The sequence below is a fragment of the Pectinophora gossypiella genome, chromosome 4, assembly GCF_024362695.1.
Source record: "Pectinophora gossypiella chromosome 4, ilPecGoss1.1, whole genome shotgun sequence".
Lineage (NCBI taxonomy): Eukaryota > Metazoa > Arthropoda > Insecta > Lepidoptera > Gelechiidae > Pectinophora > Pectinophora gossypiella.
This window is the reverse complement of record NC_065407.1, coordinates 10,727,188-10,755,148: the sequence shown is the minus strand read 5'-3', so window position 1 is coordinate 10,755,148 and position 27,961 is coordinate 10,727,188. Positions and strand designations below refer to the sequence as shown.

The 27,961-nt window shown below is 41.4% G+C and overlaps 1 protein-coding gene across 2 annotated transcripts in view; it reads right to left on the bottom strand.

The window, feature by feature from the left end:
* LOC126382440 (teneurin-a) overlaps positions 1-27,961 on the bottom strand; it is a 64,746-nt gene that overhangs the window by 13,356 nt on the left and 23,429 nt on the right. For both annotated transcript variants that reach the window (XM_050032311.1, XM_050032312.1), the window contains 8 exons: positions 26,503-26,756; positions 18,750-18,866; positions 17,994-18,674; positions 17,693-17,887; positions 11,057-11,266; positions 10,599-10,784; positions 10,255-10,401; positions 9,946-10,153 (listed from right to left, as the gene is read on the bottom strand). In XM_050032311.1, coding sequence (XP_049888268.1) covers positions 9,946-10,153; positions 10,255-10,401; positions 10,599-10,784; positions 11,057-11,266; positions 17,693-17,887; positions 17,994-18,674; positions 18,750-18,866; positions 26,503-26,756 — 1,998 coding nt within the window. The remainder of the gene's footprint in view (positions 1-9,945; positions 10,154-10,254; positions 10,402-10,598; positions 10,785-11,056; positions 11,267-17,692; positions 17,888-17,993; positions 18,675-18,749; positions 18,867-26,502; positions 26,757-27,961) is intronic.

The window sequence follows — 27,961 nt, the reverse complement described above, 5'->3', positions numbered from 1 at the left end:
CGTCTATAACTCGTATCCTTACCCTAAAATCGGATATCCGTTCGATATCCGCGCCGTAGGTAAAGTCCCTTAATATGGGACGTTGTTACGAGTATGAGTTATAATAGGTGTTTATTTATTTATTATTCTTTTACTTATTTTATTATCTTCGGGAAGCTAACAGCTTAATTTACAAACGAATGCAAAGGTAGTTAGCAGAAGGCCAATTACAAGCTTCCACGTAATATATTCGTACATAGAGTTAAGTACAGAGAGTTCATGTCTTATGAGAAGACAACTTCTAGCTCTTATCATGGTATAAAGAAAACAGGTACGCTCAATCTTATGACAAGCCGCCATTGCTAACCCTATTAATTGTTGAAAATTAAGTGAATTACTGACTAATGTATTTAATTATTATTACTTGTCACATATATAATAAGTAAATTCTTCTTCTAAAATTTTCACAGGGTCCGCTTGCCGAACCTGAAGATTTTGACAGGTCCGGTTTTTTACAGAAGAGACTGCCTGTTTGACCTCGCGAAGGGAAAACGAGTCCAATACAGGTTAGGTCACATACCTCTAAAAATGCATTTCTCGGGAATGTCGGTTTCCTCGCGAGGTTTTCTTTCACCGGTGAGCTCGTGATAATCATGTAAGTAAATCTTGTACTAAAAGTTCAACATTTCTTTGCAAAGTAAATATAAAAACGTTGGTCGTGGGTATTTTTTTTTACGAAATGGCAACGCAGGGTGGGATGACGTTAGCTGGGCTAACCTTGAAATGTTAACTGTCACTTTTGAGCATGGTTTTCTTACACTATGGCTCTTATGACGTAATATTATATCATATCAAAAAATGTGTTAGTGTTTTATATTGCAGCAGCAACAGCCTCCGTAACCCTGTGGTTACAGCGTTAAGCTTACTATCTGGAGGTCAGGCTTCGATTCCCGATGGGACATTGTCGAAATCACTTTGTGAGACTGTCCTTTGTTTGACAATATGCAAGCTTGAATCACGTGATTGTCCGAAAAAGTAAGATGATTTCGTGCTGTTTCGGAATGATTCGTGATGATTCGGAAGGCACGTAAATTCGTAAAGTTACACAAGACGTGATCGCTCGCTCGTATAGAAAATCTTTATCTAACGGCGGTGGCGTGCCCGGGGGAATAAGCAGCATGATACAATGAAAATCTAAGTTCTCATCCATAATCATTATTAGTTATGAAACTTCGTAGTTGTAAAAAAAAATCGATTTCTCATTCTCCATACTAAAAATGAAATCGATTTCTCATTCTTGTTGTTAATTTTGCAGATACTTATAAAACCCTTTCTTTAGGGCGTGCGTACTTTACAAAGGAAAGATCGTACAAAAATTCAACTTTCTATTCCCATATTCATCGGTTTGGTGATATAATGAATTATGGTTGATCAATATACAACACAACATAAACCTACATAAACAGCTTATAAACGTCCCACTGCTGGGCATAAACCTCTCCTTAATCGACCGAAGGGGGTTTGAAGCATACTCCACCACACTGCTCCACCGCGGGTTGGTGGATGTATTTTACGGCCGGGACGAACGGCGTAACATGTCTTCCGAATCATTCCGAAACAGCACGGAATCATCTTATTTTTCAGAAAATCAGATGATTTCAGCCTGCTATGTCCTGACCAGCCTTGGGACAGTCTCATAAAGTATTTTTTATTTTTAAACGTGTCTCCACCGGGAATTGAACCCAAGACTTCCGGATCGTGAGCCTAAAGCTTAACAACTGGACTGTGGAGGCCGGCATTCCAAACGGGTTTCTAACGAGAAATATGTTATGTTTGTTTATACTACTTATACTTAATAGTCTGGTAACCTATTAATTCTTTCGGGAAGTCTGGGATACACGACATTATGTAATTTCTTTCATTATGTAAATTCTTCCAATTAAAATAATGTACATTGTTGTACATAAATAATATTATTTAGAAGGGTTTTTTACATTTCTGCCTAAAATTTACGTGTGTTTCTTAAATTTTATGCCTGTCAATTACCCGTCCCTTTCCTTTTCGATGGATAAGAAAATTACAGGTATAACTTAAAATAAACTTAGTTGGTGTGGAATCAGTATTCCACACAAATCAAGAGTAAATTAAAATCAAGAGTAAATTGCAGCTAAGTAATTCATGTAATCACAAATCGTTCGTGAAATATAGTGAATTATGTATAAAATTATTGATTCAGTTCATTTTAATAATTAGTATTTTGCTATCATAATTCATAATTCTTAATTCAGCAACACGAATTATTTATTATCTACCTAATATTGTAGAGAGAGAAATAAATAAATAAATAAAAATATTGGTGGACTTAAGAATGTCAATTCTTTAAAACATTTCAATAAGTAAGTTTCTTACTTTATTTATTCTAAATGTGTTTGAAAGTAGATAAAAACTATACAGACACTTTTTTATAATAACATCATTATGCTCATCCCATTCTCTGGGATCCATTTAGAAAAGTTAGCTTAACTTTTGAGCTTAATTAACGGAGTTATACAATTAAGTAAGTTACGGCAAATACCGACTGTATTTATTATAATGTAGGTCATGTAACCTTATATTTCGTGTCGCCTGCTGTTTGTAAACTTACGAAAAAAAAAAATCTATTCTTAAAAAGCATGGACATTTGTTTAAGACAGCAGCTGATATTAATCCTAGAAGGAGACGGCTACCAGACGAACTAGCAAGGGACTACTGTCCAAAACTACACTTTGTTTAGAAAGTCCTCATAACATGTGCATAAAAGTATACAATAAGATACCTGATATATTTAAAAACGGACCCACTAAAGTTATGACTTTTAAACTGCGCGAATGGCTAATTACTAATAGTTTTTATAGTGTTTGAGAATTTTTGAATTTTCGACATTTGCATGCTAATAATAATTAGCAGGATGCTGTAACACTGCTTTATACCATATTGTGACTCTGTACCTACCTATCCTAAGCGAATACATGATTTCTGATTTCTGTAACAACAAATATTACTTCTACTATTTAAGTAAATAGTAGAAGTACGAAGCTAGGATCATCTTACTTTCGGACAATTGTGATGAGGATGAGGATCACAAAGTGATTTTTGTGATATCCACCGGGATTCGAATCTGGGACCTCCGTATTGTGAGCCCAGAGCCAACCAGTAGGTAGACCATGGAGGTATGATTCATTTTTTTTATTACACTTAGTACTGAAATCTTAACATTGATTATATTATAATTGAGGACAGGCTTTTAGTATACCAGCCAATGAGGTGGCAGCCGCAGCCCCTATGGTCTTAAGGCCTAAAATCCTTTTAAAATCCCAAGCCCTTTCCTTACTTGCGTCTGGAAATCTGGGCCACAGGAGGTTACAGATAGTCCATCATGCCTAAGATCACATTCTATCTTGTTTTCTTTCAGTCTCTTAATTGTTGTCCACACTAAATCGCATATTGCGATGTTTGATACTATTTCGCTACCTATTTAGGTGTACTGCGTCGGGCACAGTATGCACCTATCTGAACTTTTTTATCTTACATTATTGTTGAATGATTTTATTTGATCACGCAACTTGAGTCGTTGTGTGAACGAGGTCTTGCGTATAGAATATAGGCATACTCAGGAATTATTCAGTTCGTTTAAGTTGACTCGCAGTACATATTTGAATGCGCATTCTAAATTAAAATTTTAGTGAACCATTTTTTAAATAAATATTCTGCTTAGTTCATGACTTGAATAATATCATATAATTTTAATTTTGGTATTCTAAACAGAGGCTAAAGCATCTAAGACATTTAAATTTTCGGATTCCATTAATTCTATATTTTGTTCAGATCTATCAAAAACCGGTTGAACCTCTTGGAATGTTAATAAAGATTTTTATTGAATTCTCAGGCTATATTTTATTGTTTTTTATAACCCGAAATGGGAGTGAATAGGTAGCTGTTATATTAAATCTACGCCTACGCTGAAAAACAAATGTTGTCGGTAGCGAAATTAGATAACTATTAAAGTACTATGTTTTACAACTAAATATGTTTGGCAGTTTAATTATTAAAACAATTATTTACATAAGTATACAGATATAGGATAATATTTCAGGTTATGATATCTTTTGTACAGACACTTCTACACTAACCAGCAGTGGAGCCGCGAGGTGGACTAGGCTCTATTATGGTCTCCGATTGCTGGACGGATATTAGTGCTCTGTACAGTCATGAGCGGTATACTGTACCCACTTTTGGACTCTGTCGCACTAACATATTTGACATTAAATGAGACTTACAGTGCAATTTGTTAAAAAAAAATCATGTGACATGGTACCAAAACGTATGCATATTTATGCTCGTCACTGTACAATAATAGCACATAAACTATAGGTAATATATGCTTCTCCCGTATACAGGGTGTTAGTGAACACTCTGTATACTGTGACGTCAGTGACTGATCTAAGTATCCTAATGTCAAGGTTACCATTGAACCGTCAAAGGATCTTGACATGGCTCATGTATTGACACACTGTATATTTAAGTAAACAGTAGCCGGGGCCGATAGTAACGTGCCCCTCGAATCACGGGTCATCTCACATACAGAAAATCGAGTGAAAAGCCTGCAATGTCAATATCAAGTTAAGCATCACATAGTGATTTTTGTGATATGTCCCCATAGAACGAACCTGGACCTTCAGATCGTGAGCCCAGCGCTTAACCACTCAACGGAGGCCGGTAGATTCATTTTTTTTAATGAGAAATATCATACTCGTTATGTTTGTTTATGTAAAATACGTCGTAGTGTGGTAATCTCTAGGTACCTATATTAAATCTTTGAATGTAAAGCTGTACGGTCGGAAGTTCAGTTCCAGGGACCAAATTTTACTTTTTCTAAGTCGTCTATTAAGATTCTTAGTCGGTTTTGCCTCATGTCTATTCAAAAATATATATATTTAAAATATATAATTTGGATTTATTTATTGTAAGTATTAAAATTATTTTCTTAGCTTAAATTGAGTTAGAAAAGTAATTGCTTTCCATAATTACTTTACGAAGTGATAATATATAAATGTGAATTAAATTGCTTAGAAATTTGTTATTCTATTTTTAATCTGAATAAAAACTTTTGGAGTTTACTTAATAGGCTTTATTTTTAGTATCAGAGCAAGGAAAGTTTCTTATTGTCCACTGGTATGGATAAGAAAAGCAAGTTGGCTTGAAGAATTTGAACTATACTCTTCAAACATCCGTTGTTGGCATGCGTCCTATTGAGAAGGCTCTACAGGTTTGAAGACTTCACTGAATGGTTCATAACGTTCACTAATACATAGACGGCCTACGTGGATCTGTGATTGAGTGTTGCACTCGCGATCTAGAGATTGGGTTCGAAGCTCGATGGGGGTAAATCAAAATCAAAAACATCATTTTGTGGTCCCTAGTTTGGTTAAGACATTACGGGTTGATTATCCGATTGTCCGAAAGTAAGATGATCCGTGCTTCGGAGGACACGTTAAGCAGATGGTTCCGGCTACTATCTACTCAAAAAAGTGTGTGGTTTTGAGACAGGATTGTTGAGGTCCGTCGTTGACCGCACAACCCACTTATTGGTGGGTTTTACTCAACAATACAACGTTTAGGATTGAATTGTTTATGATTAGATGTACAATTTGCGTAGTTACATGAAATGCAATGCTCAGTCTTTGTTTTATGCATCTTTTTACTTAAATATTTTTTTAGCGCGAAAGTCATAGTTAAGTACCTCCTTCACTGCGCAATATTGTGTGGATATGCCATTTTAGTGTCGGAATACCAGTAATAGACGTCATAATTCGTTCTTTATAGAGATGTTGTGACAATTTGTAAAAAGTACATCTAGTAGTCATATACCCTGTATTTAAATAGTCATTTGTTGGGATCTCGAGGAAGAGAATAATAAAGTCGTCATTCATAAGGGGCTTACCTAAAAATAACGTGTGTGACGCATTATATCTTTGTGATATTTTACCGGTACGAAAAAAAGAACAGTCGCATTTGCCTTATGGAATTTATTGCTAAAGTACAGATAACCTCAAATAATATACCATGTTACCAGTACCAATCTTACTTAAAAGGAAAACTGTATAATTAGAAAAAATACCTTTAGCTCTCACGAGTTAAACGTTGGTACTTATAACCCGAAACCCCTACGGACTATAAGAATACCTACTCCAACAATTTATATTAGAACTAAGAGAATATTTGAACGGTTATTTTATTCTTAATTAATATACTTAATATTTTTTTGTGACAGATACTCCTATTAATTGCATTGTAGTGTACAATAGTTTTATTTAAATTTATATTTATAGTTGTTCCGTAGTATTTTCTTCTCTTTTCATATTCAACAAATAATATTTGTAATACACAGGTAGGTTAGCTATTTTACCAATAAAAAATTAACAATCGGTGAAGGTATAAGTAGGTATTTGACAGGCAAGTAAAGTTCAATCGTATTATTTGATAATTGGACTAAATTTTGCTTGGCTATCAAACACTTAGAAACACGTTCACAGCTTGTTTATTTTATATTGGTAAGGCGGTAAGTATATTAAGATTACAATAAATAAAACAATTTCATAATTTTATTTTCATTGAAACTGACACCAAATAGCTAGTCGTGATACCAAACAGAAGCATATATTCGTAGTGGTGTGAGCAGTGCCGCTCGGGTCGCCGCTTCGATCGTAAAGAGCGAAGTGCTGTGCTATGCTCCAAACGTTTTGAAAGAAGAATATGAAAAATAATATTCGAAAAATAAAATAAGAAGTCTTAGCATTGCACATTCTCTTATCAGGATCAGCTAGTAGGTTAGGATGGTTTCCCGTTTACTTCCACATTGAGCAATATTGACGTAACGTTTCTTGGTAAACGGAAATCCACCTAGATAGGTATGTAATTATAATGCATGTAACAGCTCGCACACAAACCACAGTCATAATAACTTGTATAACTCTGTTTGTATGTCCGATACCATATTTGAAATTGGTGCAAGAACTGTATTAATTCCTATAAAACAAAACAAGCGGATGGAAGCTCTTTTAATCATGATTCTGTGAAACGATAAAAAGCTGAAACTAACTGAATAAATATAGTTATACCTACACAAACCTAAAACTATTACCAGTTACCTTATCTCTCGACTATAATTTTCCGAAGACCTGAAAACTTTGAAAGATTAACACAATAACATTTAATACATTTATTGTGAAACGGTTGTTTACAGCTAGATTTATGTAGAGTCGGTTTTAGACCAAACTGTAATACTAAGTGTAACACTTGACTTGATGTACGTTGAAAGTTACATAGAATTTTTGGACAGAATACAATACTCACTGTCATGGAATGATACATAGATAGAGAACGATGTGTTTACAGATAAATGTAGTCTAGGATGTTACACAGATATAAAATACGTATGATACACATTTTCATAAACCATAAATGTAATTACTTATTAAATACATATATCAGCCTCAGCTAATGCACATTTCAAAGGTTCCATAAATTAAATTAAATTTTGCATTTTGACAATGTTAACACAATAATCCTTGCACCAACTTCAAAGTGTAATAAGGTAAGTCGCCGGTTGATTGATGGAAGCGATGGTAGTAATGTACAATGTCGACAAGACTGCTATTATTCCGCTGTGAAGTATTCGGAGTACATTCAATAAGTTGTGTTTTGGTTAGTCACAAGGGTGAGGATCTAAACACATAGAGAGCTCGGGCAGAGGGTAGGGGGTTGGTTAACAGATGAAAGACGCAGACAAAGGGTAAGGAACACATAAAAGGGTAAGTTTATTTGAAGCTAAATTTGCGTGTTCGCTGGAGTTCTGCTAAATTGACTATATAAAACTCGCGGCTCGATTCGTAGTATATTTTACAAGCCCTAAACCTATCGTTGTGTTTTAACGTTTTGCGTGAAAGCGTAAATGATTTTCCTAAGTTTTATACAGTATAACAAAAGTATACCATAGTATATGTGAACTATAATATAAGCACAGTAGACGAGACAAATAAATATTACAAAAAAATACGATTGTGGCTGCGGCAAATCATATCGGAGCGAGGCGCGGCCCGCGGACGGGCGTTTGATTTACGGTGAAACATGGGAGGATTTTGTCGCAGCCACACGAGAACATTCAAGACAAACATACAGATGTTACATACACATAGAGAATAAAACGAATACAGACAAAGGAGTGAACGAAAAGTGAAAAAGCTGTAGTGGCGCCGTTCGCGTGCCGGTGGCGGACACGCGGCGGGCGCCGGCATCACACACATATGCAGGAGTTGCAACCAAAGGGAAGAGGTCAACAGATACTGAACACTGAGGGGCGAGGGCGGGCTGACTGACACTTACCATGGTGTAAAGGAATTCCAGAACTCGCTAGGAGTGGCGGACACACGGCGGCACAGGGACACAGAAAGACAGGACAGATTACTACACAGATACCTACATCCCTCAGTGCAACCCCACCCCGTCATCGCGACCGCTCCGGACGGTCCATCTCGTCTACACTGGTTACTTTGCGTTGTAACACTTGCTTATCGATTCCAATTTAGACACGCACTGGCTCATGAACGAAGCCCGTTTGCATTAGAACAACGCCACCACTATTTCAACATCGGAACAAAATAAATTTCGATAAAAAATTTGGAATAACGTATGTTCGTAGGTTGCACCAAGATTACACGGAGTATAAGGCATGCTGGATTCAGGAAGCACTCCGTCAAGTGTTACTTGGGACTGATGAAACAAATGCCAGAACGCAATATAACCACTCTAGACTCTTCAACTCAAATAAAATAGTGAAGCGGCTCGTGTTTTAATGCAAACAAACTTTTGAGGCGCTTTTGCATATTAAGCGAGGTGGGTTGACTACTACTCGTATTGTTATTCAGTTTTGCTTTGTCTAGATCTCATACTTTATAATCGGTTTGATTCTTTTTCACGGAATATACTGTAAGGACGAATATACTTTGTAGATTTGTAACTCAGATCATGAAAGACTCGACGTATCCCAAACAACAAATTGATCAGAAATCATTTCTTTATATGTAGAGGTTGATCACGTATTATAAATTCATGAGAAGCGTCTGTCATGATTTGAGTACAATATAGATGAACCTTATTTCGAGAGTTGACTAGTTCGACAAGAAGACAAGCCAAACTGTTCGAAGCTTTCGAGCGCTCGATCGATCGTGTTATTTATTTATTCTATTCTGTATTTATTATACGACGCATTTGTTTTGGTTTAGACAAACAGGTAGGGTTAGACACACACAAGGGATAAACATTAGACAATACACAACACATCGGATCTGGTGTGAAAAATTAATAGTAAGTACAAAAAACTTATAAACACGATGAAAATTATGGTTAATGATAAAAAACATAACCATGCTAGGATCGCAAATAATAAATCAATATTATTTACGTCAGAAAACAGAGGAAAATCAAAACACTTCCACCAGATGGTAAAAAAAATCAGTAATTTATAAAATATAGTTTCATCAATTAAATTAAAATAACCACACCAAATCCTTGGAGAGGTTTAGGAAGATGAGCGGGATCAAAAATGGTAAAGGTGCTAGTTCCTAATTACTTTATGTCATGAACTTTGTTTCTTCTTCTTACGGATTTACATTATAGTACGGCGATGATATCACGAATCTAAAATCATTGTAAAGTGCAAATATTAATTCATGATTTGTGCAAACCGGTAGGTCAGTCCTAAACCAATTTACGAGTAAAGGATACCGTTAATCGTAGTAAAGGTAACCGAGCGATCAATTGAATTTTGATTGCGAATTTCGGTCCATAGAGAACGATATCCTTTACGTTCATGAAGTGATTTGGTGTTCGTTAAATATTTGGACATGTCAGGTCCGTGATTGGACTTACCTCTCCGAATACTCGTCCATGTGGGCGTAGCTCTGTACGGAGTTTTCTTCGATGAGGAACTTGACGCGCTGGTAGAAGGACGCGGTGACGGAGGGCGGCTGTTTCCGGAGCAGGACCTCTACGGGGTCGTTGGACGCTAGGCACATGATGTGCTCAGTGCACTCTGGCCGACTGCAGCATTCCGAGTCCGAGCAGTCCGTCATGCCATCTTCAAAGGTAGTGCCATCGTCAAGTTATAGCCAATCTCACATTTATTTTTGACAATTTTAACATTATAGCTTTGAATCTGAAAAGAAGGCAAGTTCTTACCTTCATCGTTGTCTTCGTTGTCGTTGCAGGAGAGTTCGAGGGCAATGGAGCAGTCGACGCCCGCCCAGCCATCGGCGCAGGAGCAGCGGTACACACCGTCTTCCAAGAGGCATTGCCCATGACGAGAACAGCCGTTTGGACAACCCGCTACATACATAAGACAATACTCAATAAGTGTTCAATAAGTGGTGTTCTATTTACGTTCATGAGTCTGTAATAGGTCCAATAAATTGATTTAAGTGATTCATTCAATCTACTCGGGATTGCTTATCGAGTTATAAGCGAGCATTAATGAACGCAATACGATAGAGATACATTAATTGAAAACATTTAGTGATACTTACGCAGTGTGCAGTGTCTGCCATTCCATCCTTGCGTACAGACACAAGTGCCGTTTTTGCATTGTCCGTGGTCGTGGCATCGTGAGTCGCATGGTCTTTGATCGCATAGGGCTCCGGTCCAACCTTCATCGCAACGGCACACTCCTTCCGCGCAAACTCCGTGTGGTCCACAGTCAAGGGAGCAGACCACTATAATCAAATGCCGCATTAGTTCCTGAAGTCATTTAGGATGACGCCGGAGCGTTGAATGTAGATTTAGACCGGTCGGTTAAATCGTCTTCGTACGATTTCGATTCGTACGTATGCACGGACTATGACAACCAACTCGCGCTCCCATGGTACTTAGAAATTTGGGATAATTACTGCTTTCCTGTATGTTCCTGTGTTCGTACTTACGTGTACGCACGAATCAAATTCGTAAGAAAACGGGTCCGAAATAAATATTACTGTCTTAGTCTTACCTTGAGAGCAGTCATCTCCAGTGTAAAGCGGATCACAGACGCATCGTCCGGCATCCAGATCGTAGACGCCGCGTTGCGAACACGCTGGCAGGCAGCGCTGTACGCGCGCGTCGCGTTCGCTGCACGCGGCGCCGCGCCAGCCCGCTCGGCAAACGCAGCGCCCGCGCACGCACGACCCGTGACCACCACACGTCGGGTCCAGGCAGTCCTCTGTCAAAACAAAGCACAATTACCAACTGGGCTGGGGTGCTTTGGGTGGTAGTGTAGAGGGTCCTGGGGTGTTAATCTAGCTAGAGATTCTCACCAACAAGCACCAGGAAATGCCGAAACGCGCACGCCAGGGGAGTGCGAACTCGGGCTACAGGGCGCCTACCATCAAGTCCTACACAGTACGTCCTCGCCGGCATAGCCGGGCCCCCTTCAGGGGTCGTGCACCCTGGGCAATGTTAAGATCACACACGAGTTTCGCACATACTATCCACCTCGAGCAATCTTAACAGCAGAACTGTGTAGGGCGCAGGCGAACCACCGGCGCCTTAATAACTGGTTTCTAGCAAACCCCTCGTTACAGCGCGACGTGGCCATGCGCTGTGGGCCCGCCATCACAACGAACGATGATCGACGGACGGGATTATGGCCACCCGCGTGTTTGTGCCGTGCGTGGAGACCCGTACAGTGTGATGAAGGTGTCCTGGTGGTTGAGCAGGCCGCAACACACCACTTTGGCCCGGATTTACCCTAAAACGGGAGATTATAAGCTAGCCACTTATGATCAATCGGCTGCGACTCGCCCGTCAGAGGGCGGTCAGGCGAGGTTCCTAAACCAATGGGAGGCAGCCGGCGGTCGCGGGACCCTTGATGAGCTGCGTAATTACTCGTGGTTGCGTAGCAGTCTCGGAATTCCTTCGATTCGTTTAGGCTCGTCTTTCTGTTGGGGCGGGGACCTATATCTTCGGGGTAGTTTTGGCGCTCGTGCACTACAGTGTACGACGTCCCCATCTGCGGGCTCCAGGGAGGGTGGAACGCCGCCGAAGATGAATCTACAAAACCAATACCATGGCTTCCACGAGAACCGGATTGGACAACGACCGTGCTGCGTCTCCGACCGCGCCGGTCTCGGATAGTAAATCCGACAAGGCTGCGCTCCCTAGCGCGACCACGTTGGATCTCACGGCTTTAGCTCAGGCCATGCCATCGACTTCCAGGGTCAGGGAGTCGCCTTGGCATTTAGTAGTCCCGAAAAGGAGAACGGGCAAAAAAGATAAAGCCGTGAGCATTCCTTCTTCTACTAAGGCTCTGACCCAGCCTTCAAATAGGAAGGCTAGACGCGCTCAAGCGCGAGTTCTAGCCAGGAAGGCGAAGAAGGCGGAAGGCCAAGGGAGGAAACCGTCACCAGCCAAAGGGTCGTCGACCCCGAAGCATACGGTGGCTGTCGAACGGCCATTACAAGCCAACGCTGCCGCTGCCGAAATCAAGCAGCTCCCCCGCGCCGAATTACGTGCTGCAGGGACTGCTGAGATCGGTCAGGCACCCCAACCTTCCGCATCTACGTCTTCCGACGTACCGAAGAGGAAGGCGTCATCCAGGCCTAGAGGAAAAAGGGCAGGAGTCAGGCATAAGCCTGCTAGTGCCGAGCCTACTGCTGCCCAGCCCTCGAAACGGCCACGTCCGGATGATACCATCTCACCCCGCGGTGGTAGCAAACGGGCCAAAGGAGGGCGCCCCTCGAATACCACAAGGGAGTCAGTGAGCTATGCAGACTCGTTGCTTACCAATGAGCTGCAGGTAGCGGTCATCACTGCTCCCTTTAGGACCTTGACGGCTGATGAGGCTGCTAAAATAGAGCAGGCCATTGACGACCTTTTGCTTGAGGAACTCTTCAAGCCCACATCCCCGGATTCGCCAGACTACAATGTAGTGGCTTTTAGGGGTAAAGCCTTCTGCAGTGAAGGGGCGCTGAAGATGTGGTGCGAAGACGACCTCGCCGTCCAATGGCTGAAGCAGAACATCAGCAAGATACCGTCGCCCCGCGAGGGGTCTCGTCTTGTCGTTGTGCGGCAGAGCGAGATACCTCGCAGGGTGAAAGCGGGGATGTTCGTACCACGTTTTGAGTGGACCGGGAGTGATTGCATGGATAAGCTGCTAACCATTCTCGATCGGCAAAACAAGTGGTACGACGTCCAATCCTGGACCTTGTACAAAGCCGAGCCACAGGGTGAAAACCCACCGGGAATGTTCCTGGTCCTCGGTCTACCACAGGAGGAAGTGGATAAAATCAAGGCGAGAGATCGACGAGTCGCCTACAGAACAGGCTCAATCTACGTCCTCTTCTTCAATGAGGCGCACGGAGGTGGTCTCCATAGTGAGTCATCGAAGGCGCCCATTGATAGTGCTGTGAGGGAGGCCCCAACGGGCCCAGACCCCACGGCTGTGGCTACCAGTAGTCACGGCCCAGCACTACCTCATCCGAGCTCGCAGCGCCAGACCATTCCGGCAACGGAACGGAGCGATCCATGCTCGGTGAATGCACCCGGCGCGGTCTCAGGATCGCCGCCCAGTGCACTAACCGAGTGGGACGAGCGGTTGATGACCGAGGAGGACGTGGACGCGATTCTGGGACGTAGCGATGGCTCCCCCTGCTCCTCTCCCTCTCCCTCTCCCCGCCTTGAGGACTAATGTCCTCCAAACAAACCTCCAGCACAGCCAAACTGCAACGGCTACCCTACGCAGAGTGCTGGAGGTGGAGACAGAGACCATTGCCCTGATCCAGGAGCCGTGGATCAGGAAAGGCAGGATTTGTGGTCTCAATAATATCGGTGGAAAAATACTTCTGGATACCACCGTAAGTAATCCACGCACATGCATTTTTGTTCCCAAACATGTGCGTACCAACTTAATAAACGAGTTCTGTTCCAGAGACCTCACGGCTATCACACTGCCGAGGAACCCCTCTCTCTACCTACCAGAAACAGTGCTGGCGTCGGTCTATCTTCCCGGTGACACCAACATCCCGACACCGGAGCTGACAGCCCTGATAACGCACTGCGAGAGGGAGGGACTGGAGCTAATCATCTCCGTCGACTCCAATGCGCACCATGGCATGTGGGGATGTGGCAAGTCCAACGACCGAGGTAATGAATTCACCAATTATCTTTTCACTACTAACCTCAATCTCTTAAATAGGGGATCGGAGCCAACTTTCGTCAATTCGAGAGCACAAACAATTATCGATCTCACCTTAGCCACAGAGCAAATATCTCAGCACATAACAGGGTGGCATGTATCTGATGAACTCTCTTGCTCTGACCACAGATGGATCCGATACTACCTAACTGTCAAGGTATGTTGCGCTGAGCTAAAGCGCAACCCCAGGAAAACAAACCAAAACATGTACAGGGCCAAAACTGGTATTGACCTTAAAAGACTAGAGTTGCCACCCACCTACACTAACTCAGACTCTATTGACACACATGTTAATCACCTAACCACCACTCTTATAACTAATTATGAACTTGCGTGCCCACTCACTAATACCAGGACAGCATCGTCAAGGAGCCGTCAGTGGTGGGGACCTGATCTAGAAAAACTACGCCGTAAGTTACGTAAGCTTTTCAACAGGGCAAAAAATACGCGCAACGAACAGGACTGGGAAAACTACAATCTGACCAGGCAGGCGTACAAGAAACGAATCCGTCTCAGGAAAGCTGAGTGCTGGAAACGTTTCTGCACCAGCATAGAATCTACACACACGGCTGTACGCGTCAAAAACATCCTCAGTAGTGATCCGGAACGCACGTTGGGATGTCTTAGGAAACCCGACGGCTCGTACACAAAATCAGACACTGAGACAAGTCATATACTATTAGAATCACATTTCCCCGGCTGTCATATCACAGACAATACGACATGGGACGATTGCAATGCACCGCCACCTAATCCTGAACAATGGGATACAGCACACAGGCTGATAAATGAAACCAACGTCAGGTGGGCAATCAACAGCTTCCTCCCGTACAAATCAGCAGGTCTGGACGGAATATTCCCAGGCCTGATGTTATGGTGCGACAAATCACTTACAGACCACTTGGTGGTAATTTTCAGGGGATGCATAGCCTTTAGATATGTGCCCAAGAAATGGAGAGAAGTGAAAGTGGTCTTTATACCAAAACCCGGCAAAAGTGACTACACGCAGGCCAAGTCCTTCAGACCCATCAGTCTCACATCTTTCCTACTAAAGACCTTGGAGAGGCTGTGTGATAGGGAGATAAGGACAAATGCCCTAACACGTAGACCATTACACCATCAACAACATGCATACAGTAAAGGCAAATCTACCGAATCCGCACTACACACGGTAGTGTCACGCATCGAAAATACACTGTCAACAAAAGGCTCAACCCTTGGTTGTTTCATCGACATTGAGGGGGCATTTGATAAAACAACCTTTACCAGCATTAGCCGAGCTCTTGAGAAACATAACGTCGACTCCACGGTTGCCGGGTGGATAGACAACATGCTTAGACACAGAGCCATACAATTCACTGTGAACAACACCACTAGAGGCATAGTAGCGAAAGGGTGCCCTCAGGGCGGAGTCCTATCGCCTCTCTTATGGAACATAGTGGTTAACGAATTGATAGAATCGTTAAATAAACACAAATTCTTCACAGTGGGCTATGCTGACGATTTATCTATTCTCATCAGTGGGAGATTTGAAAACACACTATGCGATCTCATGGGATCCGCTTTGAGGATAGTCGAAGACTGGTGCACTAGGCACAACCTATCGGTAAATCCGTCCAAGACGGAACTTATACTTTTCACAAACAAACGGAAATTGGATAACTTAAAATTACCCAAACTTTTCGGCACAAATCTCAAATTAAGTAGCGAAGTCAAATACCTGGGCGTTATTCTAGACAATAAGCTGCTATGGAACAAACACCTAGAAAATAAACTGGAGAGAGCCTGCATAGCGTTCTGGCAATGCAAACGGCTCATGGGGAAAACATGGGGACTCTCACCTAAGATCACGCTTTGGCTATACAATACCGTGATAAAACCATTACTAACATATGGAGCAGTCGTTTGGTGGCCCAGGACCGAGCTCAGCACAACCATTACAAAGCTACAGCAGTTCCAGAGATTGGCCTGCTCTGCTATTACCGGCTGCATGAGAACTGCACCTACTGCAGCACTAGAAGTAATTCTGAGCTTGCCACCCCTGGACCTGATCGTTAAACAGGAAGCCACGATGGCAGCGATGAGACTCCGCAACACCGGGATATGGGATACAAATGGCATAGGCCCACATACCAAAATTCTAGACAGGGCAATACAACATCAGAAACTTTTACTCGCCCCATGCGACAGAATCCCACAAACACAGATTACAGAAAGAAATTATGTGATAAGTCTGCAGGAAACAGAGCGAGATCAATCCGGCATCAGGGAACTCCGCATCTACACAGATGGTTCCAAAATGTCCTCAGGGACGGGTGCCGGAGTTTTCTCTCTCGACTTAAACATTCAAAAATCAGTGGCTTTAGGAAAATACAGCTCCATTTTTCAATGCGAATGTGTAGCCATAATTCAGGCCGCCAGCACAGTGAGGAAGAGAAATGTCAAGGGTTATGACATCAGAATCCTCTCAGACAGCGCAGCTGTCTTACAAGCCCTAAATAGTGACAACATAACCTCGGGGCTAATATACGAGTGCCACAGAGAACTGCAGAAGATGGCCTTAACTAACAAGGTTACCCTGCAGTGGATTAAAGGGCACAGTGGATCGCTGGGTAATGATGCCGCCGACGAACTGGCAAGGAGAGGATCAGACACAAGGATATATGGACCCGAACCAATCCTACCGATACCTTTCAGTCAGTTACGCTCGTGGGTACGGGACCATACCCTGCAACTACACAACGACAGATGGGCACAGCTGCCCACATGCAGACAGTCGAAGGATATCATGCCTATGATATCCAAGAGCTTCACTCGTCGACTGCTTCGCTTAAACCGCAATGACCTTCGAATAGTAGTGGGCAGTATTACGGGTCACTGCCCACTCAACAAGCACCTATTTAACTTAGGGATAACGGACAGCCCACTTTGCAGAGGCTGTCTAGACGCAGAAGAAACTGCCCCCCATGTAATCCTGGAATGCACGGGAGTGTCAGCACAACGGGTAAAAATCCTCAAAGAAATGGGGTCGCTCCGCGAAGCCTGTGAAAACCCCAGGAGGCTTCTGAGCTTCTGGAAGGAGATAGGTTGGCTTACGTAGTCAACAATCACACGCATAATGGGCCATCTTAGAGTCTAAATGCGGAAAACAGAGCCCACTAACATAACATAACATAATACCAACTGGGCTATTCTTGGTATCCGTTTTAGGTATAAGTACGTGTATAACGTCACGGTTGTAGCGTCTACTTGGGTGGGCAAAACCACAAGTCGTACAAAACCAATTGTTGGTAAACAGTTTTGGTTTTGTCATAAGAAAATATTCACAGCGTGGTTTAAGTCGTGAGTATTTAAGTACTGATTTTCGGTTCCAGAGATTACAGTTTAGTACTTTTGAAATGTTTAATGCATATAACTGATCCTTATAAAGTCTTTATTAAGGTTTTGCCTTACCTTCATCACATTTAGGACCTTTCCACCCAGCGTTGCAGTTGCAATGTCCAGCGATACATTGACCTCGACCTGAGCAGTCAGCGGGTTCGCAATCATGAGCTGGTACGTCACATTCCGCACCTTTCCAGCCTTCAGAACAATGACAGACTCCGCCGGCATACGCTCCGTGACCAGAACAAAGTACTGGGCACACACCTTAAATTGATAAGTAAATGTAATCATTTCAATTTATGAAGAAAGGAAACAAATATTTGTACTTATTTAGTAATAAGTACAAATACTAGAATTTAGTAATACTCACTCTTTGAACAATCATGTCCTTCGTATCCGTCCATACATTCGCATTTCCCAAGATAACAGGATCCGTGGCCAGAGCAATCGTCAGGGCAAGAATTAGTAACGCCCTCGGCTTCCGAAACAATCATTTCAACGTTGTGCGGCTGGAGTTCGTCATTGTATACTGAAATAAACCATCTCCCCGTGTCTAGGTACTGCAATATACTGACATTTACCCTCATATCCGTTGATCTCCTAGTTATCGTGTGGTTCCATCTCTGAAATGGACTAATCGTGCTCAATAACGCGTCCCATTCGTTCATGTTGTGTTCGTGAGGGTCGTGTTTATGCAGACTTCTTCTTCTTCTGAGTCGGTGATCGACTCTGCCGCCGCGGATAAATTCTACAAAGTCATACTGCGTAACACTTGGTGCTACGTTGCGTCTGCCGTATACAGCAAAATTGGCGCCCCACGGTACAGTAAAGTTAAGGCTAACGTAGGCGGGTTGTTTGTTGCGGAATTCTGAACTCCAGAACTGGTAGGCAGGTATGGTGGCGCTGTGCAGCTCATCGAATTCCCGGACTTCGAGGGCCGGCGACCAGGGCGGCGGCGCGGCCTGCTGCGCTTGTTGCGGTATCACCGCTGACTCTAGCGCAGCTTCCGCCGTTGTCGACCAGCCTCCCAGAGATGATGTTGATATTGATTCTACAAATAAAACAAGAGTTAGAATGATTATGTACATCAAAAAAAGTTGTTAAATAAATACTTTCAGACACTTACCGTCCGATGGTGATGACGTTGATAAATCCCTAATTCCTTGTGCATGTGTTACAGCTTTCACATCTTGAACCAGTATGCAATTTGAATTGTCTATATTACTTTTAATTGACGATAACGCTGTAACAAAGACAAATTATCAATTAATTTAAGGTAGTTTCTCACAAGATTAAGCCATCGTAATTCATAAAAGTTCTTTCGTCTAATAGAAAATTGTGCGCTAAGCTTCCAATCTTTCTCTCAATCTGGATTTCCAATTAAGTTTCCGTTAAGTTCGCTTGTTATCAGCGGCCCACATCAATAATGCCCAGTAGCCGAAAGGTAATTCTATTACGGTTCACACGGGTGTCGGCCAAGACGACATGTATTACGAAACGCGACACAAAGAGATGTCGCTGCAGAGTGACGGGCGCGGTGCGTGAGTGTGCGGGGTAAGTGACGTGACGTCCCGTCGGGTTTTGATTAACCGAAGCACGGCTGAGGCGCATTCGTGGCGGTGTGACGGAGCGATTGGTTCCGCTGCCGCGGGCCGCACTCCAAAGCACGTAGGTGGCTGGCGACACCCAACCATTTCTTGCTGCGGGGAATGCCGTTGTCTCATTATGCGACAGTTGCCGGCGATCGGATCGTTCGGATGCCGCACTACGCAACCTAATTGGATAATTTTTCACGGTCTAACTAAGAAGAGCACGAGCTCGGCTCCTTGGATAACGCGTTACACTTTTTATATTGAAGAAACAACTCAAGCAGAAAATAGTAGATGTAAAAGCAAGTTAAGCAAGGCGCCTTTAATGTAAATTTTAATTTCGTACTGTTTCTGTTGAAGATAGTAATTTTAATTTTCGTGTTCTATCGCAAAATTCTTCGTGGGTAATTGGGTAGGTACATATAAAATTGCAACGGAGCTAACAAATGGCGCCGACATTCTAATGTAAAGAGAATTTATTGTGTACATTTATTAGTTTTGTAAGAAGGCCGCGAGTCCGGGATTTGTGCTCCGATGGGGATGTAATGTTTATTTATTTCGGAGCGTGCGCGCAGGATGTGCGCTCAATATGTTATGGTGCAAGCGTTAAAAGCCATCTGTCAATCTTTATAGATTTAATTGACGTTACGTCCATTCTGAACCTAACTAATTATTCTCGAGACAATCTCCTCACTAATTTGTTAAAAGATATATGGGAACCGGATTTTGGTATTTCTTAAACGTTTTATGAATACTTAGAAGACTTTAAATTAGGATAAAGAGTGAGGCAGATATAAAAACCTGTTGAAGAAAAGGAGCAAGTCAAATTTTTCCTCGAAAGAAACAGTTTCGTAGTCACCAAATTACGTCGTCGGAATCCGGAAAATAAGCAGCGAAATGCAAGTTTTTTTCCCGGGGAGACATGGCGAGTGCGCCCGCAGCGCTTTCCATAATTCGTGCGGATACCCCCAGCGGTGTCAAAGCAATTAAGTTATCGTCTCGTCCCCCGACACTGGCAGCCCTGGCACCGCGTCTATCCACAAGATTTACTTCCTGATAAGGATCGCGATGCGTTGACGCCATTTGGCCGTTTGCCTCAGAATTGGACAATTTACATTATGCTAACTCGAGGGTCGATAGTTTAATGACAACTTTTATCGGTCAGCAATCAGTATAAGTGAGTTATTTATATTCTGCGTCAAGCTTTGGTTGTTGCTTTTTATTATTAAATCCTGCTGCCAAAATAAGATAAGCGGAGACATGTAAAATAGTCTATAGAGAAGGCTCTCATAAGAATGAAAATAAATATTGGTGTTCCAGTTGAGTTGTGACAGGCTGTAGCGACTCTGATAGCCGACAGATGATGCTATTATTATACGAGTATTTTTTGATTATCATGTATTTTTACAGCTTTACTAAACAATTGTGAAGCGGCGTCAGACAAAATGAAATATAACAACGAAATATTTATTTCATATGTTCTGGCTTAAATAAGAGCCCTCGCAAACAATGACAATGTATGAGATAAGCGAACTCAAATGACGTAATTTCCGCCAACGAAAATGAAATATAGCAATGTGGTAAGTCGCGACTTTCCCGATGATCCCTCGTAAAATCTATAAATTTTCACCATAGGAGCGGCGGCGAGTAGGAAATGGGGTACTTTCAGCGGCGAGCGCGATGCATGGGACGATTGTGTGCAGATGGACGATGTTTGCTATCTCCACTATTTTTCGAGTTAATACAATTTATTGTAATACGATTCAGCATAGATTGCATCGTGCGATGGGGGAGCGAAACTCGTTTGATAGAGTCCCGGGGGACAGAGACGCGCCGTCGCACTGACTCGGTATTAGTCACGTGATAAATCTTCTCGGTGCTCGTGTGTGTTGCCTATCTCCTTCTATTATTTACGGAGGATCATATAACCGTCCTTGTCTTTTATAATATGATCCGCATTCGCAGGAGGGTCGAGGTCTCTGCCCCATTTTATAAGAAGCGCGGACAAGTACAAATGTATCTTAGCAGAGTGTAAATTTTACACCACGACTAATTGAAAAAATGAGATTAAATATATTGGAACGTGTCTGACTGTGACGTTAAGGTGCGTCTCCTAATAATAACAATAAAGAGATCAGTGACCTGTAATAAAAGGACTGAGATCGATCGCTTGTATCGAAACTAACCGCAAAGCTAAACGTTTTTATGCCAGAGTTCATTTTGTATTGGATTCATTTATTTTCTATCAGGTAAGAAGACGAGGCGGACGTAGAGTCACGTTCCATTTTGACTGTGATTGATTTCTTATGATTGCTGATCATAATTCTCCGACCACTAGTTGCTGACGAAAACAGCAATGGCCGTTAAATATTTGGTAAAATTCCAACCGGTGAATCAGAAACCTGAATAGTTCTCTACTACGTACTTACTTTTTTGTGAATAGGATTAGATTAATGCTACATGTTTGCTAATAATACAACATCAACAATGTAATAAGAGTCGATGGTGATGTATGTCCCACGGATCTCTTCAAAAGCGTTAATGCCAAAAAGCTGAGCGAGCTTTAATAAAACATTTGGGGTCCTCACAATTTCAATTACATTAAAAAGTTGACGGTGCTGTATTTGCCCCCATTCATTGCACTATGCACGTAATGAAGGGTGCAACAGATGGTTCACATTTTTTCATTACATCACTAGAACTACCGACACCAGGAGATTTATGTCGGATTAAACTACAGAACCGCTTTTTATTCGGTACACATCCGGAACGCCAGGAGGCGTGTCCAACAAATATTTTATTGTGTTCTGAAACCCAATGATTACAGGACTAAAATGATTTATGATCAAGTTAAATGATTAAGAATGTTTCGTTAATTAAAGTCCCGATAAGTTAGTTATTACTTAAAAGCTTTTAATTTGTAAACTTCGGTTTATAACTTTAGACGGATAAGGCACAATACATGATTTAGTAACGCTACTTGGTTAGCTATTTGGGGCAAGGTCGGAAAGATTACATTCATCATATCCATGAAAACGCAGAGCTTCTTAAATGAGCACGAAATCCTCGTTCGGAACGGCAATATTTCTTAAGTGAGGATAGGATAACCCTAATGATACTGACCTTCAAGAGGAGCATCAAAAGAGGAGGAAAACTCAAGTGCTGCTGAACGAGTTTCATACTCGGGGAGAATGTTTTTCTCCTTGTAATCACTAAACTCTCATTTATCGGTTCGATAGATTTTTGAATATCTAACGGAAATCTAAATGTGGTCATTTAGACGCTCATAGTTCATTTAAAGAAAAACGTGTTCCAGTTTGAATCGATGCCGAGCCGCGCATCAATATGCGTCGCGCGTTCCTTATCTGCTGTCCCTACAGTTTAATGGAAATCTAAATGAATTGAGATCCGATACGATAAGCTTCATTGACTTGAAACACCTTATATCGGGCCGGTTCATTACATTACTTAAGAAGCCTTGAAATGTATTAGATTTATTTTATTATTCGTTTACTACCAGTTAGCTTTCTCTACTTACTGCTATTACTTGGACTACGTGAGAAATTGTAGACATTTTTTATTATTTTAATCGACTACTATGATAGAAAATAAGATTTAACTTTACACTGAGTTTGAGGTGCCGAAATCGTGAAGTTTCGAGGCAGTATATTGCGTGCTTCCGGCGCATTATTTAGTGTTTGTTCAAACTGTTTAATAGAGCTGTGGGTTAAGTTAAATTGAAACGGTAGTTGCTAGCGCGCTTTAGCTTAAGGAGCTGCTATAAATGATTTTAACTTATCTTGATATCCCTTTTCTGTTTTTCGACATTTGGAAGCTAATTAGGAGAATTGGATACAAAACAAGTTAAAGCAACAAAGAAACAGTTTTCAGTAAAATGGCTTAGTACAGGCAACACATTGTTTCTGGGAATGTTCTATAGGGGATTCGCGTGCGTTGCGTGCTGGAGCAGGTTGCTGAACCCTTACTCTACACACTCGAAATTAATAAATAATGAAATAAGCGATGCCTACAAGTTTTATCAATTTTGAAGCCTTGAGCATACGATAACATTTTAAGTGACATTAGGACGAAAATAAAACCTAATAATCGTGTTTTACGCGGCTGTTTATTCAGAAGTCGTACTAGCTTTGATGATGAGTTCTTCATTCGAGTTTTATTAGTTAAACGAAGGGCTTGCCGGGGTAAATGTACGGGTAGAGGAGAATGTAGGCCAGAGGTATCACTGCGCAGTGCCGGTGACTTTGATGCTATTTTGAGTATAACTTCACATGTGCTCGCGGTTCGAACCCACTCACAATCTTACATCTCCACGAAAGCTTGCGGTCGATTATACTGCACTCTAAAATAACTAAATGGACGGTCTGCGAAGACTAGACTACACTCATTTTCCTTTGTATTTTTTGGTTTATTGTTAGCTGCCCCGTGTTATTCGCGAGCTCCATTAGGATGTAACTGTACCTCCAACAACAGCTGTTAGTGAACTCGTGACTATCTAGCACTTTGTTTATGCTGTTCCGTGTTTTTGCGCCGTTAGCGGGAAAAGCTTTCGGTGTGTACCCGCCGAGGCGTTTACTCTATATACACTGCACATTGAATGTGCCGTTATAAGTTTATAACAGACAGACATTACCTACACGTGTATTTAATACATTTTGTTTCACAGGTAAAGGATTACTTTAACAATGTATACTTTGCGAATAGTATGGGATATAAATTATGATTGGTCGTTTGGCGGGTAGGCCGGGATTGCAAGTGTCTGATATATCCGTAGTAAAATAATATGGGACGTAGAAATGTGAGATAATTTATAACCCCGCTAACACGGGAGCGCGGACCCGAGGCACGCGGCCGCGTTGCCTTAGGTTAGGCGCATCATTTATATTTTCAAATGTTTGTTTAGTTTTTTATGAGGCTCTCTGTGGATGTCGGTTGCGAGATCCAAACAAAGAATGATGAAAGACTAATGGTTGAAGTCTGTTTTCGTTGCAACATCAATGTTTAATAAACTCATTTGCATTCACGCAGTGGATATTCAAATTTATCACCTTTAGTAATTGAATTTTGATGTGATGACGGAAACTTTTTTTCAATTCTATTATGATTTGGGTGTGTAGCGAGCGATAAACGAATAAAACTTTTTATAGCTGCTCTTAGAACAACGACCAGTTTTCAACGGCCAGTGTGATGGGTTAGGCATTATAAAAACCAATTCTAATAGATTATCGATAGGATAATAAGGAACAAGATTAAAAATAAACAACCAACAAAAAATAACCTTTGACCGGGATATATTGTTTGTAATTTTGGACGGACAAATCCCGATTGATGGTGTGTGCGTGCACATTATATAAGAAGTATGATTTAAAGCCTCAATCTACTTCAGGGATTACTGGAATTTACTGTGGGTCGCTACTGTTTCATTTGAATCGTAGCCGCAGGGCGTAATCCTCGCGGGCTAGCCATTTTGATTGTTTCAAATCACACAAGATAAAACTGCCCCTTGATTGGAGGGAGCCACCGCCTGAGGCGTCATTTCGCCTTAACAACATGGTATAAGTTCAACCTATGCGATTTTTCTTCGCGTCGTAATCAACTGAGAAATTGCAATCTACTAATAATAGTATATATTTTACGAGTTAGATGGTAAGTGGCAGTTACTGAAGGTACCTTCATTTCAAGATTAAAGTCAATCTGCGTCTCTAATGGTGGCTGTGGGCGTCCGTGTAGGTAACAAAACACCATGATTTCCTGAAGTTAATGATGTTCTACAATAACACGTGACAGCGTGGCTCGAGCGACCATACAAAGCTAATGGATTGAGAAAGAATAATGTTATGAATATTTTAATCGAACATTCCGAGCGAGTTAATAAAAATACTGTCTTAACGAGAGGTTTGAAGCACCCCGCTGCGACGGCGAACAAAGATATATCGACATCGCTTTAAGCGATAAGGCCGCCATTTGCCATGTACTTCATTAAGAGACTTTTTGTAATTATTTATTTTTAGTTTGGTGCAATAAAGTGTATTTGTATTGTATTGTATTGTATCGACAATATAACTTGTAGTTAAAACCTTCGAAATCTAATCGATTAAATGAGTCTTTGTCTACATCATAGCCCTTTTCATCATTATTTTCAATGTAAGCTGTGCACGTAGACGATTTTTAAACCGCAGCAGAATTCAAAAGATACGAAACTCGTGATCAAAGAACTCTGGTAGTTATAAGTTCTTGTACTTGCAAATTGCAACAAACTTTTCACTTAAATGGATGCAGTGTACAAATTGCATAATGAAATCATTTTACGGAGCTTCTTAAATTATAATGAGATCCTTACTTTAAAGTTGTTCGTAGTATACGTGATTGGGGTACGGTAACTATTATTTAGTTCAATAAACTTAGATATTTATTACGTAATAAGTGTCGTAATGCATGTCCGAGTATAGTATTTAGAACTTCCTTTGCTCAAAAGTTTAATGTTTCATATTTTAGTATTGTGGTGATATTGCATATTTTAATATCCATTAGGATGCAGCTTGAAATATGTAGGCAGGGTTAGTGCGGTTTTAGTGCACTTTTATTAGTTAATGAAAGTCTAATGCAACATGTTTTGCGATGCGGTGCTCTTACCTAACCTAGTCTAGTTTAGTAGGAGAAATGAAACGTTAATTTGGTACAACGCAATACTGCGGTACTTTTAGAGTGGCATTTAATATACTTTGTTCATTATGATAATACTTAAGTTCTGTGTTTTTTTTTCAGACATGATATTATTATATCTTTAATTAAATTAGTTTATAAATAACCATTATTTGCAGATTTAACGTATACACTTATTCGATTTAAAGACGCCAGATGATTATTATCTGACATCGGTATTCAATTCAATAGAGTATGTTATATATTTATTTGCATGTATTTATTGATAAGTTGTACTTATAGTTTGTACCCGCAATCTTTCAATTTTTTTAAAATTTTTCCTCACCTTATGGTTGCCTGGAAGAAATCGCTTTAAGCGATAAGGCCGCCATTTGCCATTTACTAAGTTAAGAGTCTTTTTGTGATTATTTATTTTTATTTTGGTGCAATAAAGTGTATTTGTTTTGTTTTGTTTTTGTTTGTTGTAGAGCTCCTTTGTAATAATTGTAAGAAAGGTTACTTATTTTAAAATTGGAGAAATTATGCTTTGATACGTGTTTGGCTGTAAAACTGCTAATATATATAACACACAACGACCGCCTTGAGTATAAAAAACACCGTTGCACTTACCTATAAAGTATGCGAGCATAGCCGCTAAGATGACGCAGAGGCATATCATGGCGATGGCGAGACACTTCCACGTGCACCGGTGTTGGCATCGCTTGTCTATGTGGAAGCGGGAGGGGGAGTAGACGGGCACGGGGCTTGGTTGACTGGCTCGCAGCGGGAACACTGGCATCACCAGAGGCTGGTTGGCTAGCTGGCAGTGCGCGCTACCCAGCGTACCCTGACCCATGCCGCTTGACATGCCCGTGCCGCCCAATCTGTGGACAAAGATTTACAAAGTTAGTATTGTTTTGGTTTTAAATGACTGATTGGGCAAACAAAAGATATTCTTTGTGAATGCTGCAGACCTTCAATCTTTCACGAAAAGTTCGGCTATCTGTAGACTGCACAGGTAGGGATCGGAGAGGTTAAATTCTTTCAAAGCAGGTTACGAACAGATTTCAAAAGTCCTAACAATATCCAAGTACCTGCCCCGTTGTAACGTCGCAACCAACTGTTGGCGAAGCGAATCTGTGCCCACCATATGGTGTCGTTGCGGTCCCATAAGACAATCAAAACGTATCATTATCAGGGATTCCGACCAAAAAAACGATGATCGAGGCGTTTAAACACGTCCGCCTTGAGGGGCCATTAATCAATTACCCGAACTTCACTGTCACGACTAAATTTAAAAGCTTGAGTTGAGAGCATATGGTGCAGTGGCCGCGACCAAACGCTCACCAACTGACGCTACTATAATGACCTCTAGAGGAAAGGAAAGCAAAAAAAGAGAAACAATAATTGGTCCAACTTTAGCGAGAACGGAGCGTGACTTCTAAAGGGTTTGTTTCGAGGAGGCTCTCGACTGTAATTTTCTTTTGAATAGCGGCCGAGGAACGTTCGAAGGAAGGACGAATTCATTAAAACGTGTACAGAAATCACAATGCCGCGGGCATGCAGACTCTGCCCTTAAATGGCTTTAAAGCCTCCGCCGTCGTTTGCTTTATATCCAATGTTTAGAAAGTATAATATTAATGCTAATACATTTTTGCTAGGCATTGGAATCTAAAGAGATCCAATCTATTCCAAAAAGGTTACAACGTATCCTAACGTTTTTAACGAACAAACCGGCTCCAAAGACGGTGTTCTAAAGTAGTGATTGCCGATTATTATGTTGACCATTTGTAACTGTACATGAAATTGATTTTTTAAATCCATCATCATTATGATTTTATTGTTTATAGTCCCGTATGGGTGCTATTACTGTTCGAAGCGCATCATTTCCGCGCGTTACCGAAATGAGCTGTGTGTTAATTTTGTTTTTGTTTAAAGGAAATATTGTGGCGAAGCTTTGAGTTGTTGCGCAATGACAACGTGCTTGTTTCGATTTTGGAACGGAAACTCACATTCTATTTTACGAGCACAGCAGTGGAGCTCTCAAATAAGCAGATTTCGAGAAGTAGAGGCGACTAAGACAATTAAC